Here is a 20507-nt window from a genome sequence, read left to right on the forward strand (position 1 = left end):
GGAGGGAGATGATACATTGGAGGGAGGGAGATTATACATTGGAGGGAGGGAGATGATACATAGGAGGGAGGGAGATGATACATTGGAGGGAGGGAGATGATACATTGGAGGGAGTGAGATGATACATTGGAGGGAGGGAGATGATACATTGGAGGGAGGGAGATGATACATTGGAGGGAGGGAGATGATACATAGGAGGGAGGGAGATGATACATTGGAGGGAGGGAGATGATACATTGGAGGGAGGGAGATGATACATTGGAGGGAGGGAGATGATACATTGGAGGGAGGGAGATGATACATTGGAGGGAGGGAGTTGATACATTGGAGGGAGGGAGATGATACATTGGAGGGAGGGAGATGATACATTGGAGGAAGGGAGATAATACATTGGAGGGAGGGAGATGATACATTGGAGGGAGGGAGATGATACATTGGAGGGAGGGAGATGATACATTGGAGGGAGGGAGATGATACATTGGAGGGAGGGAGATGATACAGATGATACATTGGAGGGAGGGAGTTGATACATTGGAGGGAGGGAGATGATACATTGGAGGGAGGGAGATGATACATTGGAGGGAGGGAGATAATACATTGGAGGGAGGGAGATGATACAGATGATACATTGGAGGGAGGGAGTTGATACATTGGAGGGAGGGAGATGATACATTGGAGGGAGGGAGATGATACACTGGAGGGAGGGAGATAATACATTGGAGGGAGGGAGATGATACATTTGAGGGAGGGAGATGATACATTGGAGGGAGGGAGATGATACATTGGAGGGAGGGAGATGATACATTGGAGGGAGGGAGATGATACAGATGATACATTGGAGGGAGGGAGATGATACATTGGAGGGAGGGAGATGATACATTGGAGGGAGATGATACATTGGAGGGAGGGAGATGATACATTGGAGGGAGGGAGATGATACATTGGAGGGAGGGAGATGATACATTGGAGGAAGATGATACATTGGAGGGAGGGAGATAATACATTGGAGGGAGGGAGATGATACATTGGAGGGAGGGAGATGATACATAGGAGGGAGTGAGATAATACATTGGAGGGAGGGAGATGATACATTGGAGGGAGGGAGATAATACATTGGAGGGAGGGAGATGATACATAGGAGGGAGGGAGATGATACATTGGAGGGAGGGAGATGATACATAGGAGGGAGTGAGATAATACATTGGAGGGAGGGAGATGATACATTGGAGGGAGGGAGATGATACATTGGAGGGAGGGAGATGATACATTGGAGGGAGGGAGATGATACATTGGAGGGAGGGAGATGATACATAGGAGGGAGTGAGATAATACATTGGAGGGAGGGAGATGATACATTGGAGGGAGGGAGATGATACATTGGAGGGAGGGAGATGATACATTGGAGTTAGGGAGATGATACATTGGAGGGAGGGAGATAATACATTGGAGGGAGGGAGATGATACATTGGAGGGAGGGAGATGATACATTGGAGGGAGGGAGATGATACATTGGAGGGAGGGAGATGATACATTGGAGGGAGGGAGATGATACATAGGAGGGAGTGAGATAATACATTGGAGGGAGGGAGATGATACATTGGAGGGAGGGAGATGATACATTGGAGGGAGGGAGATGATACATTGGAGTTAGGGAGATGATACATTGGAGGGAGGGAGATAATACATTGGAGGGAGGGAGATGATACATAGGAGGGAGGGAGATGATACATTGGAGGGAGGGAGATGATACATAGGAGGGAGTGAGATAATACATTGGAGGGAGGGAGATGATACATTGGAGGGAGGGAGATGATACATTGGAGGGAGGGAGATGATACATAGGAGGGAGGGAGATGATACATTGGAGGGAGGGAGATGATACATTGGAGGGAGGGAGATGATACATTGGAGGGAGGGAGATGATACATTGGAGGGAGGGAGATAATACATTGGAGGGAGGGAGATAATACATTGGAGGGAGGGAGATGATACATTGGAGGGAGGGAGATGATACATTGGAGGGAGGGAGATGATACATTGGAGGGAGGGAGATAATACATTGGAGTGGAGGGAGATCATACATTGGAGGGAGGGAGGGAGATGATACATTGGAGGGAGGGAGATAATACATTGGAGTGGAGGGAGGGAGATAATACATTGGAGGGAGGGAGATGATACATTGGAGTGGAGGGAGGGAGATGATACATTGGAGGGAGGGAGATAATACATTGGAGTGGAGGGAGGGAGATGATACATTGGAGGGAGGGAGATGATACATTGGAGGGAGGGAGATGATACATTGGAGGGAGGGAGATGATACATTGGAGGGAGGGAGATAATACATTGGAGGGAGGGAGATGATATATTGGAGGGAGGGAGATGATACATTGGAGGGAGGGAGATGATACATTGGAGGGAGATGATACATTGGAGGGAGGGAGATGATACATAGGAGGGAGGGAGATGATACATTGGAGGGAGGGAGATGATACATTGGAGGGAGGGAGATGATACATTGGAGGGAGGGAGATGATACATTGGAGGGAGGGAGATGATACATTGGAGGGAGGGAGATGATACATTGGAGGGAGGGAGATGATACATAGGAGGGAGGGAGATGATACATTGGAGGGAGGGAGATGATACATTGGAGGGAGGGAGATGATACATTGGAGGGAGGGAGATGATACATTGGAGGGAGGGAGATGATACATTGGAGGGAGGGAGATGATACATTGGAGGGAGGGAGATAATACATTGGAGGGAGGGAGATGATACATTGGAGGGAGGGACATAATACATTGGAGGGAGGGAGATGATACATTGGAGGGAGGGAGATTATACATTGGAGGGAGGGAGATGATACATAGGAGGGAGGGAGATGATACATTGGAGGGAGGGAGATGATACATTGGAGGGAGTGAGATGATACATTGGAGGGAGGGAGATGATACATTGGAGGGAGGGAGATGATACATTGGAGGGAGGGAGATGATACATAGGAGGGAGGGAGATGATACATTGGAGGGAGGGAGATGATACATTGGAGGGAGGGAGATGATACATTGGAGGGAGTGAGATGATACATTGGAGGGAGGGAGATGATACATTGGAGGGAGGGAGATGATACATTGGAGGGAGGGAGTTGATACATTGGAGGGAGGGAGATGATACATTGGAGGGAGGGAGATGATACATTGGAGGAAGGGAGATAATACATTGGAGGGAGGGAGATGATACATTGGAGGGAGGGAGATGATACATTGGAGGGAGGGAGATGATACATTGGAGGGAGGGAGATGATACAGATGATACATTGGAGGGAGGGAGATGATACATTTGAGGGAGGGAGATGATACATTGGAGGGAGATGATACATTGGAGGGAGGGAGATGATACATTGGAGGGAGGGAGATGATACATTGGAGGGAGGGAGATGATACATTGGAGGGAGGGAGATAATACATTGGAGGGAGGGAGATGATACATTGGAGGGAGGGAGATGATACATTGGAGGGAGGGAGATGATACATTGGAGGGAGGGAGATGATACTTTGGAGGGAGGGAGATGATACATTGGAGGGAGGGAGATGATACATTGGAGGAAGATGATACATTGGAGGGAGGGAGATAATACATTGGAGGGAGGGAGATGATACATTGGAGGGAGGGAGATGATACATTGGAGGGAGGGAGATGATACATAGGAGGGAGTGAGATAATACATTGGAGGGAGGGAGATGATACATTGGAGGGAGGGAGATAATACATTGGAGGGAGGGAGATGATACATAGGAGGGAGTGAGATAATACATTGGAGGGAGGGAGATAATACATTGGAGGGAGGGAGATGATACATTGGAGGGAGGGAGATGATACATAGGAGGGAGTGAGATAATACATAGGAGGGAGGGAGATGATACATTGGAGGGAGGGAGATAATACATTGGAGGGAGGGAGATGATACATAGGAGGGAGTGAGATAATACATTGGAGGGAGGGAGATAATACATTGGAGGGAGGGAGATGATACATTGGAGGGAGGGAGATAATACATTGGAGGGAGGGAGATGATACATTGGAGGGAGGGAGATGATACATTGGAGGGAGGGAGATGATACATTGGAGGGAGGGAGATAATACATTGGAGGGAGGGAGATGATACATAGGAGGGAGTGAGATAATACATAGGAGGGAGGGAGATGATACATTGGAGGGAGGGAGATAATACATTGGAGGGAGGGAGATAATACATTGGAGGGAGGGAGATGATACATAGGAGGGAGTGAGATAATACATAGGAGGGAGGGAGATAATACATTGGAGGTAGGGAGATGATACATTGGAGGGAGGGAGATAATACATTGGAGGGAGGGAGATGATACATTGGAGGGAGGGAGATAATACATTGGAGGGAGGGAGATGATACAGATGATACATTGGAGGGAGGGAGATGATACATTGGAGGGAGGGAGATGATACATTGGAGGGAGATGATACATTGGAGGGAGGGAGATAATACATTGGAGGGAGGGAGATGATACATTGGAGGGAGGGAGATGATACATTGGAGGGAGGGAGATAATACATTGGAGGGAGGGAGATAATACATTGGAGGGAGGGAGATGATACATTGGAGGGAGGGAGATGATACATTGGAGGGAGGGAGATAATACATTGGAGGGAGGGAGATGATACATTGGAGGGAGGGAGATGATACATAGGAGGGAGGGAGATGATACATTGGAGGGAGGGAGATGATACATTGGAAGGAGGGAGATGATACATTGGAGGGAGGGAGATGATACATAGGAGGGAGGGAGATGATACATTGGAGGGAGGGATATGATACATTGGAGGGAGGGAGATGATACATTGGAGGGAGGGATATGATACATTGGAGGGAGGGAGATAATACATAGGAGGGAGGGAGATGATACATTGGAGGGAGGGAGATGATACATTGGAGGGAGGGAGATGATACATTGGAGGGAGGGAGATGATACATTAGAGAGAGGGAGATGATACATTAGAGAGAGGGAGATGATACATTGGAGGGAGGGAGATAATACATTGGAGTGGAGGGAGGGAGATAATACATTGGAGGGAGGGAGATGATACATTGGAGGGAGGGAGATAATACATTGGAGGGAGGGAGATGATACATTGGAGGGAGGGAGATGATACATTGGAGGGAGGGAGATAATACATTGGAGGGAGGGAGATGATACATTGGAGGGAGGGAGATGATACATTAGAGAGAGGGAGATGATACATTAGAGAGAGGGAGATGATACATTGGAGGGAGGGAGATGATACATTGGAGGGAGGGAGATAATACATTGGAGTGGAGGGAGGGAGATGATACATTGGAGGGAGGGAGATAATACATTGGAGTGGAGGGAGGGAGATGATACATTGGAGGGAGATGATACATTGGAGGGAGGGAGATAATACATTGGAGGGAGGGAGATGATACATTGGAGGGAGATGATACATTGGAGGGAGGGAGATGATACATTGGAGGGAGGGAGATTATACATTGGAGGGAGGGAGATAATACATTGGAGTGGAGGGAGGGAGATGATACATTGGAGGGAGATGATACATTGGAGGGAGGGAGATAATACATTGGAGTGGAGGGAGGGAGATGATACATTGGAGGGAGATGATACATTGGAGGGAGGGAGATAATACATTGGAGGGAGGGAGATGATACATTGGAGGGAGGGAGATGATACATTGGAGGGAGGGAAATAATACATTGGAGGGAGGGAGATGATACATTGGAGGGAGGGAGATGATACATTGGAGGGAGGGAGATGATACATTGGAGGGAGTGAGATGATACATTGGAGGGAGGGAGATGATACATTGGAGGGAGGGAGATGATACATTGGAGGGAGTGAGATGATACATTGGAGGGAGGGAGATGATACATTGGAGGGAGGGAGATGATACATAGGAGGGAGGGAGATGATACATTGGAGGGAGGGAGATGATACATTGGAGGGAGGGAGATGATACATTGGAGGGAGTGAGATGATACATTGGAGGGAGGGAGATGATACATTGGAGGGAGGGAGATGATACATTGGAGGGAGGGAGATGATACATAGGAGGGAGGGAGATGATACATTGAAGGGAGGGAGATGATACATTGGAGGGAGGGAGATGATACATTGGAGGGAGGGAGATGATACATTGGAGGGAGGGAGATTATACATTGGAGGGAGGGAGATGATACATAGGAGGGAGGGAGATGATACATAGGAGGGAGGGAGATGATACATTGGAGGGATGGAGATGATACATTGGAGGGAGGGAGATGATACATTGGAGGGAGGGAGATGATACATTGGAGGGAGGGAGATGATACATTGGAGGGAGGGAGATGATACATTGGAGTGGAGGGAGGGAGATGATACATTGGAGGGAGGGATATGATACATTGGAGGGAGGGAGATGATACATTGGAGGGAGGGATATGATACATTGGAGGGAGGGAGATAATACATAGGAGGGAGGGAGATGATACTTTGGAGGGAGGGAGATGATACATTGGAGGGAGGGAGATGATACATAGGAGGGAGGGAGATGATACATTGGAGGGAGGGAGATGATACATTGGAGGGAGGGAGATGATACATTGGAGGGAGTGAGATAATACATTGGAGGGAGGGAGATTATACATTGGAGTTAGGGAGATAATACATTGGAGGGAGGGTGATAATACATTGGAGGGAGGGAGATAATACATTGGAGGGAGTGACACAATCGATGCTGATGTAAGTGTACTGTACATAACTGATGCCATCGTGTTTACAGGAGCGAGCTTACAAACCCATCAATATTGTGGACCAGCTGGCCGTGCATTTCTCCATGGATGGGAACATGTTACACAAAGATTCAGATGAGGCCCGGAGACAGAGGGCGAGGACGGGCGTCATTGAGGGTGAGTAACGCCCCATAATTCCTGTTTCTGCAGCAGTGTACACTGGTATTCCACAGGGAATAACATCGGAGTGTAGAGTTGGATCTTGATTCGAGGCATCAATAGACTAAAGCTTTGACTGTTCCCAGGATGCATTGCACCACCTCTTCTATAGCCCCGCCTCCAGGCGCTGGAACTCAGTGTGTAAGTTGGTGCCTGCAGTGCAGGCAGCTAACAGGATGGGCTGCTCTAAGCAGCCCTGAAAAGAGCTTTTCTGAGTAGAAAGAAGACTCCATCACCTCCCCCAGCGGCACTGCATACTCCTGCCCACTGGTTGCCGGGTACTTACAGCGGAGGCACTCCGGTCATCACAGGCACACATACCGTCGCTGCTCTCCTGGATCTCGTGGCCGCACTTCAGAGAGGGGGTAACAGAGTCCCCCAGGTCCCAGGAGACGGGCCGCGCCGCTGGCGTGGAAACTGTGGTCGTACAGGGACCCCACTATAGCCACCAGGGCAGGGAGCACAGGTCGGATTTACTAAAATCCGTTTGCTATAGGCTCCATAGTACCTGGTGGTGAAGTCCAGCAGTGGGGATAAGGCGCTGACCTGTAGCCCCTCCCCCATCTCTCTCTCCCTCACTCCCTATCAGCGTTTGGGCGCTGTTTCACAGAGCTGCGCTATCCTGGGACTGCTGGGTGATGTCTCCTCTGTAAAGCCGCCTGCATCATCAGCGCCGTTCATTTACAGGACACTTAAGTATTCTACATTTCTCTATCGTCCTAAGTGGATGCTGGGGTTCCTGAAAGGACCATGGGGAATAGCGGCTCCGCAGGAGACAGGGCACAAAAGTAAAGCTTTTACAGGTCAGGTGGTGTGTACTGGCTCCTCCCCCCATGACCCTCCTCCAGACTCCAGTTAGATTTTTGTGCCCGGCCGAGAAGGGTGCAATTCTAGGTGGCTCTCATAAAGAGCTGCTTAGAGAGTTTAGCTTAGGTTTTTTATTTTACAGTGATTCCTGCTGGCAACAGGATCACTGCAACGAGGGACAGAGGGGAGAAGAAGTGAACTCACCTGCGTGCAGGATGGATTGGCTTCTTGGCTACTGGACATGAAGCTCCAGAGGGACGATCACAGGTACAGCCTGGATGGTCACCGGAGCCACGCCGCCGGCCCCCTCACAGATGCTGAAGCAAGAAGAGGTCCAGAATCGGCGGCTGAAGACTCCTGCAGTCTTCTTAAGGTAGCGCACAGCACTGCAGCTGTGCGCCATTTTCCTCTCAGCACACTTCACACGGCAGTCACTGAGGGTGCAGGGCGCTGGGAGGGGGGCGCCCTGGGAGGCAAATGAAAACCTTTAAAAAGGCTAAAAATACCTCACATATAGCCCCAGAGGCTATATGGAGATATTTACCCCTGCCTAAATGTACTAGATAGCGGGAGACGAGCCCGCCGGAAAAGGGGCGGGGCCTATCTCCTCAGCACACGGCGCCATTTTCTGTCACAGCTCCGCTGGTCAGGAAGGCTCCCAGGTCTCTCCCCTGCACTGCACTACAGAAACAGGGTATAACAGAGAGGGGGGGCAAAATAAATGGCAATATATCAATATAAAAGCAGCTATAAGGGAGCACTTAATCATAAGGCTATCCCTGTCATATATAGCGCTTTTTGGTGTGTGCTGGCAGACTCTCCCTCTGTCTCCCCAAAGGGCTAGTGGGTCCTGTCTTCGTATAGAGCATTCCCTGTGTGTCTGCTGTGTGTCGGTACGTGTGTGTCGACATGTATGAGGACGTTATTGGTGTGGAGGCGGAGCAATTGCCAAATATGAGGATGTCACCTCCTAGGGGGTCGACACCAGAATGGATGCCTTTATTTGTGGAATTACGGGATAGCGTCAACTCGCTTAAGCAGTCGTTTGCCGACATGAGGCGGCCGGACACTCAATTAGTGCCTGTCCAGGCGCCTCAAACACCGTCAGGGGCTGTAAAACGCCCCTTGCCTCAGTCGGTCGACACAGACCCAGACACAGGCACTGATTCCGGTGGTGAAGGTGACGAATCAACCGTATTTTCCAGTAGGGCCACACGTTATATGATTTTGGCAATAAAGGAGATGTTACATTTAGCTGATACTACAGGTACCACTAAACAGGGTATTATGTGGGGTGTGAAAAAACTACCAGTAGTTTTTACCGAATCAGAAGAATTAAATGACGTGTGTGATGAAGCGTGGGGTGCCCCGATAAAAAAACTGCTAATTTCAAAGAAGTTATTGGCTTTATACCCTTTCCCGCCAGAGGTTAGGGAGCGCTGGGAAACACCTCCTAGGGTGGACAAAGCGCTAACACGCTTATCAAAACAAGTGGCGTTACCCTCTCCTGAGACGGCCGCACTTAAAGATCCATCAGATAGGAGGATGGAAAATATCCAAAAAGGTATATACACACATGCAGGTGTTATACTACGACCAGCTATTGCGACTGCCTGGATGTGCAGTGCTGGGGTAGTTTGGTCAGAGTCCCTGATCGAAAATATTGATACCCTGGACGGGGACAATATTTTACTGTCGTTAGAACAAATAAAGGATGCATTTCTTTATATGCGTGATGCACAGAGAGATATCTGCACACTGGCATCACGGGTAAGTGCTATGTCCATTTCGGCCAGAAGAGCTTTATGGACACGACAGTGGACAGGCGATGCGTAGAGGAGTTATTTGGGGTCGGTCTATCGGATTTGGTGGCCACGGCTACGGCCGGGAAATCCACTTTTCTACCTCAAGTCACTCCCCAACAGAAAAAGGCACCGACTTTTCAACCGCAGCCTTTTCGTTCCTTTAAAAATAAGAGAGCAAAGGGCTATTCATATCTGCCACGAGGCAGAGGACGAGGGAAGAGACAGCAACAGGCAGCTCCTTCCCAGGAACAGAAGCCCTCCCCGGCTTCTACAAAAGCCTCAGCATGACGCTGGGGCTTCGCAAGCGGACTTGGGGGCGGTAGGCGGTCGTCTCAAAAATTACAGCGCGCAGTGGGCTCACTCGCAGGTAAATCCCTGGATCCTGCAGATAATATCTCAGGGGTACAGGTTGAAATTAGAGACAGAGCCACCTCGCCGTTTCCTGAAGTCGGCTTTACCAACGTCCCCCTCAGAAAGGGAGACGGTTTTGGAAGCCATTCACAAGCTGTATTCTCAGCAGGTGATAGTCAAGGTACCTCTTCTACAACAAGGGAAGGGGTATTATTCCACTCTTTTTGTGGTACCGAAGCCGGATGGCTCGGTAAGGCCTATTCTAAATCTGAAGTCCTTGAACCTGTACATAAAGAAGTTCAAGTTCAAGATGGAGTCACTCAGAGCAGTGATAGCGAACCTGGAAGAAGGGGACTTTATGGTATCCTTGGACATCAAGGATGCGTATCTCCACGTTCCAATTACCCCTCACACCAGGGGTACCTCAGGTTCGTTGTACAAAACTGTCACTATCAGTTTCAGACGCTGCCGTTTGGTTTGTCCACGGCACCTCGGGTCTTTACAAAGGTAATGGCCGAGATAATATTTCTTCTTCGAAGAAAAGGCGTATTAATTATCCCATACTTGGACGATCTCCTAATAAGGACAAGGTCCAGAGAACAGCTAGAGATGGGTTTAGCACTATCTCAAGAGGTGCTAAAGCAGCACGGATGGATTCTGAATATTCCAAAATCCCAATTAATGCCGACAACTCGTCTGCTGTTCCTGGGGATGATTCTGGACACAGTTCAGAAAAAGGTTTTTCTTCCCGAAGAAAAAGCCAAGGAGTTATCTGACCTGGTCAGGAACCTCCTAAAACCAGGAAAGGTGTCTGTACATCAATGCACAAGAGTCCTGGGAAAAAAAATGGTAGCTTCTTACGAAGCAATCCCTTTCGGCAGATTCCATGCAAAGGGATCTGTTGGACAAATGGTCAGGGTCGCATCTTCAGATGCACCTGCGGATAACCCTGTCGCCGAGGACAAGGGTATCCCTTCTGTGGTGGTTGCAGGAGGCTCATCTATTGGAGGGCCGCAGATTCGGCATGCAGGATTGGATCCTGGTGACCACGGATGCCAGCCTGAGAGGCTGGGGAGCAGTCACACAGGGAAGAAATTTCCAGGGAGTGTGGTCGAGCCTGAAAAAGTCTCTTCACATAAGCATTCTGGAACTAAGAGCAATCTACAATGCTCTAAGCCAGGCGGAACCTCTGCTTCAAGGAAGACCGGTGTTGATCCAGTCGGACAACATCACGGCAGTCGCCCATGTAAACAGACAGGGCGGCACAAGAAACAGAATGGCAGAAGCTGCCAGGATCCTTCGCTGGGCGGAGAATCACGTGATAGCACTGTCAGCAGTATTCATCCCGGGCGTGGACAACTGGGAAGCAGACTTCCTCAGCAGACACGACCTTCACCCGGGAGAGTGGGTACTTCATCCAGAAGTTTTCCACATGCTATTAAACCGTTGGGTAAAACCAATGGTGGACATGATGGCGTCTCGCCTCAACAAGACACTGGACAGTTATTGCGCCAGGTCAAGAGATCCGCAGGCAATAGCTGTGGACGCGTTGGTAACACCTTGGGGGTACCAGTCCGTTTATGTGTTTCCTCCTCTGCCTCTCATACCAAAGGTATTGAGGATTATACGGCAAAGAGGAGTAAGACTAGTGGCTCCGGATTGGCCAAGAAGGACTTGGTACCCGGAACTTCAAGAGATGGTCACGGACGATCCGTGGCCTCTACTTCTGAGAAGGGACCTGCTTCAGCAGGGTCCTTGTCTTTTTCAAGACTTACCGCGGCTGCGTTTGACGGCATGGCGTTTGAATGCCAGATCCTAAAAGGAAAAGGCATTCCAGAAGAAGTCATTCCTACCTTGATACAGGCAAGGAAGGAAGTCACCGCGAAGCATTATCGCCGTATTTGGCGAAAATATGTTGCGTGGTGCGAGCAGCGGAGTGCTCCGATGGAGGAATTTCAACTGGGTCGGTTTCCTACATTTCCTGCAATCAGGATTGTCTATGGGTCTCAAATTGGGATCTATTAAGGTTCAAATTTCGGCCCTATCAATATTCTTCCAAAGAGAATTGGCCTCAGTCCCTGAGGTCCAGATTTTTATCAAAGGAGTACTGCATATACAGCCTCCTGTGGTGCCTAAGGTGGCACCGTGGGATCTAAATGTAGTTTTAGATTTCCTCAAATCCAATTGGTTTGAACCACTAAAGAATGTGGATTTGAAATATCTCACATGGAAAGTGACTATGTTACTGGCCCTGGCTTCGGCCGGGAGAGTATCTGAACTGGCGGCTTTGTTTTATAAAAGCCCTTATTTAATTTTCCATTCGACATAGGGCAGAGCTGCGGACGCGTCCGCATTTTCTCCCTAAGGTGGTATCAGCGTTTCACCTGAACCAGCCTATTGTAGTGCCTGCGGCTACAGACGACTTGAAGGACTCCAAGTTGTTGGACGTTGTCAGAGCCTTAAAAATATACATTTAAAGGACGGCTGGAGTCAGAAAATCTGACTCGCTGTTTATACTGTATGCACCCAACAAGTTGGGTGCACCTGCTTCTAAGCAGTCGATTGCTCGTTGGATTTGTAACAAAATTCAACTTGTACATTCTGTGGCAGGCCTGCCACAGCCTAAATCTGTTAAGGCCCATTCCGCAAGGAAGGTGGGCTCATCTTGGGCGGCTGCCCGAGGGGTCTCGGCATTACAACTCTGCCGAGCAGCTACGTGGTCAGGGGAGAACACGTTTGTAAATTTTTACAAATTTGATACCCTGGCAAAGGAGGACCTGGAGTTCTCTCATTCGGTGCTGCAGAGTCATCCGCACTCTCCCGCCCGTTTGGGAGCTTTGGTATAATCCCCATGGTCCTTTCAGGAACCCCAGCATCCACTTAGGACGATAGAGAAAATAAGAATTTACTTACCGATAATTCTATTTCTCGGAGTCCGTAGTGGATGCTGGGCGCCCATCCCAAGTGCGGATTATCTGCAATACTTGTACATAGTTATTGTTAACTAATTCGGGTTATTGTTTAGGAAGCCATCTTTCAGAGGCTCCTCTGTTATCATACTGTTAACTGGGTTTAGATCACAAGTTGTACGGTGTGATTGGTGTGGCTGGTATGAGTCTTACCCGGGATTCAAAATCCTCCCTTATTGTGTACGCTCGTCCGGGCACAGTACCTAACTGGAGTCTGGAGGAGGGTCATGGGGGGAGGAGCCAGTACACACCACCTGACCTGTAAAAGCTTTACTTTTGTGCCCTGTCTCCTGCGGAGCCGCTATTCCCCATGGTCCTTTCAGGAACCCCAGCATCCACTACGGACTCCGAGAAATAGAATTATCGGTAAGTAAATTCTTATTGTCGTTTAGACAGTGTTAGTTAAGAACAAGTGCATAACTACAGATGGGTTCACGGTTATCTTGACTAGTTTTCTGCGCCTAGGCACAACATGATTTATTAGCATAAACCCTTCATCTGTTGTTCTCAGCTGCAATACAATACAGAGAACAATACAGCAGGGGATGAAGTCATTACAGCAGGGGATTAAGTTCGACTGGCCAGTCTCAGTTAATTCTGTTAAAGGTCAAGATAAACGTGGACCCATCTGTATATGAGTATTTAGTACAAGTATTCTGTGATATACATCCAGTGTTTACTGTGCATTGTTATATCTGTATACATACATAGCTATATGTAATATTTCTAGTCCAGTGCAGTTTTATTGTTATATGTGATAATTCCTGCATTGTACCTGTGACTGTGTGTGCCTATAGCTGCGGTGTGGATTCTATTCTGTGTATCACACATTTCTCTGAAGTCCTAAGTGGATGCTGGGACTCCGTAAGGACCATGGGGAATAGCGGCTCCGCAGGAGACTGGGCACAACTAAAGAAAGCTTTAGGACTACCTGGTGTGCACTGGTTCCTCCCACTATGACCCTCCTCCAGACCTCAGTTAGAATCTTGTGCCCGGCTGAGCTGGATGCACACTAGGGGCTCTCCTGAGCTCCTAGAAAGAAAGTATATTTTAGGTTTTTTATTTTACAGTGAGATCTGCTGGCAACAGACTCACTGCAGCGAGGGACTAAGGGGAGAAGAAGCTTGGGATTCTTAGGCTACTGGACACCATTAGCTCCAGAGGGATCGACCACAGGACCCGACCTCGATGTTCGGTCCCGGAGCCGCGCCGCCGGCCCCCTTACAGAGCCAGAAGCAAGAAGTGTTCTGGAAAATCGGCGGCAGAAGACTTCTGTCTTCAACAAGGTAGCGCACAGCACTGCAGCTGTGCGCCATTGCGCCTCATGCACACCTCACACTCCGGTCACTGATGGGTGCAGGGCGCTGGGGGGGGGCGCCCTGAGGGCAATATAATACACCTTGGCTGGCAAATCATCACAATATATAGTCCCAGGGCTATATATGTGATAAATTACCCCTGCCAGAATCCATGAAAAAGCGGGAGAAAAGTCCGCCGAAAAAGGGGCGGGGCTATCTCCCTCAGCACACTGGCGCCATTTTTTCTTCACAGTGCAGATGGAAGACAGCTCCCCAGGCTCTCCCTTGTAGTTTTCAGGCTCAAAGGGTTAAAAAGAGAGGGGGGGCACTAAATTTAGGCGCAATATGTGTATACAAGCAGCTATTGGGGGAAAAATCACTCAGTTATAGTGTTAATCCCTGCATTATATAGCGCTCTGGTGTGTGCTGGCATACTCTCTCTCTGTCTCCCCAAAGGACTTTGTGGGGTCCTGTCCTCAGTCAGAGCATTCCCTGTGTGTGTGCGGTGTGTCGGTACGGCTGTGTCGACATGTTGGATGAGGAAGGTTACGTGGAGGCGGAGCAGAGGCCGATAAATGGGATGTCGCCCCCTGTGGGGCCGACACCAGAGTGGATGGATAGGTGGAAGGTATTAACCGACAATGTCAACTCCTTACATAAAAGGCTGGATGACGTAACAGCTGTGGGACAGCCGGCTTCTCAGCCCGCGCTTGCCCAGGCGTCTCAAAGGCCATCAGGGGCTCAAAAAACGCCCGTTACCTCAGATGGCAGACACAGATGTCGGCACGGAGTCTGACTCCAGTGTCGACGAGGTTGAGACATATACACAATCCACTAGGAACATCCGTTGCATGATCTCGGCAATGAAAAATGTGTTACACATTTCTGACATGAACCCAAGTACCACATAAAAGGGGTTTTATGTTTGGGGAGAAAAAGCAGCCAGTGTTTTGTTCCCCCATCAGATAAGTGAATGAAGTGTGAAAAGAAGCGTGGGTTCCCCCGATAAGAAACTGGTAATTTCTAAAAAGTTACTGCTGGCGTACCCTTTCCCGCCAGAGGATAGGTCACGTTGGGAGATATCCCCTAGGGTGGATAAGGCGCTCACACGTTTGTCAAAAAAGGTGGCACTGCCGTCTTGGGATACGGCCACTTTGAAGGAGCCTGCTGATAAAAAGCAGGAGACTATCCTGAAGTCTGTATATACACACTCAGGTACTATACTGAGACCTGCATTTGCCTCAGCATAAATAGTGCTGCTGCAGCGTGGTCTGATACCCTGTCAGATAATATTAATACCCTAGACAGGGATAATATTTTGCTAACATAGAGCATATTAAAGACGTCGTCTTATATATGAAGGATGCACAGAGGGATATTTGCCGGCTGGCATCCAGAATTAATGCAATGTCCATTCTGCCAGGAGGGTATTAGAGACCCGGCAGTGGACAGGTGATGCTGCCTTTAAAAGGCACATGGAGATTCTGCCTTATAAGGGTGAGGAATTGTTTGGGGATGGTCTCTGGGACCTCGTATCCACAGCAACAGCTGGGAAGAAAATTTTTTACCTCAGGTTTCCTCATAGCCTAAGAAAGCACCGTATTTTCAGGTACAGTCCTTTCGGCTTCAGAAAAGCAAGCGGGTCAAAGGCGCTTCCTTTCTGCACAGAGACAAGGGAAGAAGAAAAAAGCTGCACCAGACAGCCAGTTCCCGGGATCAAAAATCTTCCCCCGCTTCCTCTGAGTCCACCGCATGACGCTGGGGCTCCACAGGTGGAGACAGGTGCGGTGGGGGCGCGTCTCGGGAACTTCAGGGACCAGTGGGCTTGCCCACAGGTGGATCCCTAGGTTCTGCAAGTAGTATCACAGGGATACAGGCTGGAGTTCGAGGCGACTCCCCCTCGCCGTTACCTCACATCAGCCTTGCCTGCTGCCCTCGGAGAAAGGGAGGTAGTACTGGCGGCAATTCACAAGCTGTACTTCCAGCAGGTGAAATCAAGGTACCCCTTCTTCAACAAGGCCGGGGTTACTATTCCAAAATGTTGTGGTACCGAAACCAGACGGTTCGGTGAGACCCATTCTAAAATTGAAATCCTTGAACACTTATATACGAAGGTTCAAGTTCAAAATGGAATCGCTCAGGGCGATTATTGCAAGCCTGGAGAATTTCATGGTATCACTGGACATCAAGGATGCTTACCTGCATGTCCCTATTTACCCTCTTCACTTCACCCTATTTACCCTCAAGATTGTGGTACAGGATGGTCATTACCAATTCCAGACGTTGCCGTTGGTCTGTCCCCGGCACCGAGGGTATTTCCCAAGATAATGGCCGAAATAATTATCCTGTGCTTGGACGGTCTCCTTATAAAGGCGAGGTCCAGGGAGCAGTTGTTCGTCGGAGTAGCACTATCTCGGGAAGTGCTACAACAGCACGGCTGGATTCTGAATATTCCAAAGTCGCAGCTGGTTCCTACGACGCGTCTACTGTTCCTGGGTATGGTTCTGGACACAGAACAGGATAAAAAGGGTTTCTCCCGGAGGAGAAGTCCTAGGAGTTGTCGTCTCTAGACAGAGACCTCCTAATACAAATACAGGTGTCGGTGCATCAATGCACGCGAGCCCTGGGAAAGATGGTAGCTTCTTACGAAGAAATTCCATTCGCTAGGTCCCATGCAAGGATCTTCCAGTGGGATCTGTTGGACAAGTGGTCCGGGTCGCATCTTCAGATGCATCGGCGGATAACCCTGTCTCCAAGGGCCAGGGTGTCGCTGTTGTGGTGGCTGCAGAGTGCTCATCTTCTAGGGGGCCGCAGATTCGGCATACAGGACTGGGTCCTGGTGACCACGGATGCCAGCCTTCGAGGCTGGGGGGCAGTCACACAGGGAAGAAACTTCCAAGGACTATGGAAAAGTCAGGAGACTTCCCTACACATAAATATTCTGGAACTAAGGGCCATTTACAATGTCCTAAGTCAGGCTAGACCCCTGCTTCAACACCGGCCGGTGCTGATCTAGTCAGACAACATCACGGCGGTCGCTCATGTAAACCGACAGGGCGGCACAAGAAGCAGGATGGCGATGGCAGAAGCCACAAGGATTCTCCGATGGGCGGAAAATCATGTGTTAGCCCTGTCAGCAGTGTTCATTCCCGGAGTGGACAACTGGGAAGCAGACTTTCCCAGCAGACACGACCTCCACCCGGGAGAGTGGGGACTTCATCCAGAAGTCTTCCAAATGATTGTACACCGTTGGGAAAGGCCACAGGTGGACATGATGGCGTCCCGCCTCAACAAAAAGCTACAATGATATTGCGCCAGGTCAAATGACCCTCAGGCGATAGCTGTGGACGCTCTGGTAACACCGTGGGTGTACCAGTCGGTGTATGTGTTCCCTTCTCTGCCTCTCTTACCCAGGGTAATGAGAATAATAAGAAGGAGAGGAGTAAGAACTATACTCATTGTTCCGGATTGGCCAAGAAGAGCTTGGTACCCAGAACTCCAAGAAATGATCTCAGAGGACCCATGGCCTCTGCCGCTCAGACAGGACCTGCTGCAGCAGGGGGCCTGTCTGTTCCAAGACGTACCGCGGCTGCGTTTGACGGCATGGCGGTTGAACGCCGGATCCTGAAGGAAAAGGGCATTCCGGAGGAAGTTATCCCTACGCTAATAAAAGCTAGGAAAGAAGTGAACGCAAACCATTATCACCGCATATGGCGGAAATATGTTGCGTGCTGTGAGGCAGGAAGGCCCCAAAGGAGGAATTTCAGCTAGGTCGATTTCTGCACTTCCTACAGTCAGGGTGACTATGGGCCTAAAATTGGGTTCCATTAAGGTCCAGATTTCGGCTCTATCGATTTTCTTCCAAAATAAAACTGGCTTCACTGCCTGAAGTTCATACTTTTGTTAAGGGAGTGCTGCATAAGTCAGCCCCCGTTTGTGCCTCCAGTGGCACCGTGGGATCTCAACGTGGTGTTGGATTTCCTGAAGTCGCATTGGGTTGAGCCACTTAAATCCGTGGAGCTACAATACCTCACGTGGAAAGTGGTCATGCTGTTGGCCTTGGCGTCGGCCAGGCGTGTATCAGAATTGGCGGCTTTGTCATGCAAAAGCCCTTATCTGATTTTTTATATGGATAAGGCGGCATTGAGGACTCGTTCCCAATTCTTTCCTAAGGTGGTATCAGTTTTTCATGTGAACCAACCTATTGTGGTGCCTGCGGCTACTTCGGACTTGGAGGATTCCAAGTTACTGGACGTAGTCAGGGCCCTGAAAAGTATGTTTCCAGGACGGCTGGAGTCAGGAAAACTGACTCGCTATTTATCCTGTATGCACCCAACAAGCTGGGTGCTCCTGCTTCTGAGCAGACTATTGCTCGCTGGATCTGTAGCACGATTCAGCTTGCACATTCTGCGGCTGGACTGCCGCATCCTTAATCAGTGAAAGCCCATTCCACGAGGAAAGTGGGCTCTTCTTGGGCGGCTGCCCGAGGGGTCTCGGCTCTACAACTTTGCCGAGCAGCTACTTGGTCGGGGTCAAACACATTTGCTAAATTCTACAAGTTTGACACCCTGGCTGAGGAGGACCTAGAGTTTGCCCATTCGGTGCTGCAGAGTCATCCGCACTCTCCCGCCCGTTTGGGAGCTCTGGTATAATCCCCATGGTCCTTACGGAGTCCCAGCATCCACTTAGGACGTCAGAGAAAATAAGATTTTACTCACCGGTAAATCTATTTCTCGTAGTCCGTAGTGGATGCTGGGCGCCCATCCCAAGTGCGGATTGTCTGCAATACTTGTTTATAGTTATTGCCTAACTAAAGGGTTATTGTTGAGCCATCTGTTAAGAGGCTCAGTTATATTTCATACTGTTAACTGGGTATAGTATCACGAGTTATACGGTGTGATTGGTGTGATTGGTGTGGCTGGTATGAGTCTTACCCGGGATTCAAAATCCTTCCTTATTGTGTCAGCTCTTCCGGGCACAGTATCCTAACTGAGGTCTGGAGGAGGGTCATAGTGGGAGGAGCCAGTGCACACCAGGTAGTCCTAAAGCTTTCTTAAGTTGTGCCCAGTCTCCTGCGGAGCCGCTATTCCCCATGGTCCTTACGGAGTCCCAGCATCCACTACGGACTACGAGAAATAGATTTACCGATGAGTAACATCTTATTATTGCTATCACTATATTCTGTGCCCTGGGGGTCAAAGTGCATCAGGGTCTCATATACCATATAGTATTTCACAGGATATACTGTTTTGTATTTTTCTCTGTGTGTTTCAGTCACCTCATACCGCTTAAATCCTCTGTTTGTGCTCTGCACTTGCGGTCGCATAACACAGGGGGTTTTTGTTGGGTATTGTGTTTGTCTGGTTATATTGTACTGTCACGCCCTAAGGCTACATTCCCAATAATGTCTGCTACACAGGGCGGGAAATCCACAGACACTCCTGCATCATGCAGTGCTGATGCCATGGATTTACCTGAGGAAAAGATTTCAGCTGAGGGTCCAGGTTCTGGGTGTTATGCATCCCCCAGTCAGCCTGCAGCACCGGTGGCACACCAAGACCCACCTTGGGCTGCTTTTTCAAATTTGCTGACTACACTTGAAACACGACTTCCGCCCACTGAGGGACCTCCTGTGCCATTACAGCCACATATTGTCCCTGTAGTTAACCCGCCATGGGCGGATACTCTTTCAACTCAGTTACAGTAATTAAATCAGTCCTTGGTTAAACAAAAGCCTAACCCTCGCCCTACTGGGACCAAAGGGTCATCTAAGCGGGCCATTTCTTCCTTCCTCACAATCCACTCATGTTTCAGATACTTCATCCAATGAGGATGGGGATTATACTGACCCATCAGACACTGATGCAGATGCTTCTAATGAGGAATCTACAGCACAGGTGGATGTTTCTGGCCTAGTGGAGGCTATCAAACTGATTCTTCAGATTGATGACGAGACTGACCCTCCAGATACGTCTAAGAAACCTGAAGTTCAAACGACAGAAGGTTACTAAATTAGTCTTTGACCATTTAATAGACACACATCAGGAATCCTGGGAGTCTCCAGGAAAGAAGTTTTCCCTGCCTAAAAAGATGCTAGCTCGTTATCCTATCCCTGCAGAGTTAAGTACCAAGTGGGAAACACCGCCACCAGTGGACTTGCATGCAGGCTGTCTTTTGGTGTCATCTACTCTGCCTGTCACCACCGTCACCTCTCTGAAGGAACCGACGGATAAGCGTGTGGAGAGCTGCTTGAAGTCTATTTACACTCTTGCAGGTGCTG

At 49.2% G+C, this 20507-nt stretch overlaps 1 protein-coding gene across 3 annotated transcripts in view; it reads left to right on the forward strand.

Moving 5' to 3' along the window:
- DNAI1 (dynein axonemal intermediate chain 1) overlaps positions 1-20507 on the forward strand; it is a 563096-nt gene that overhangs the window by 85233 nt on the left and 457356 nt on the right. For all 3 annotated transcript variants that reach the window (XM_063957492.1, XM_063957493.1, XM_063957494.1), the window contains exon 6: positions 6829-6955. In XM_063957492.1, coding sequence (XP_063813562.1) covers positions 6829-6955 — 127 coding nt within the window. The remainder of the gene's footprint in view (positions 1-6828; positions 6956-20507) is intronic.

Source organism: Pseudophryne corroboree, chromosome 1 (genome assembly GCF_028390025.1).
Source record: "Pseudophryne corroboree isolate aPseCor3 chromosome 1, aPseCor3.hap2, whole genome shotgun sequence".
Classification (NCBI taxonomy): domain Eukaryota; kingdom Metazoa; phylum Chordata; class Amphibia; order Anura; family Myobatrachidae; genus Pseudophryne; species Pseudophryne corroboree.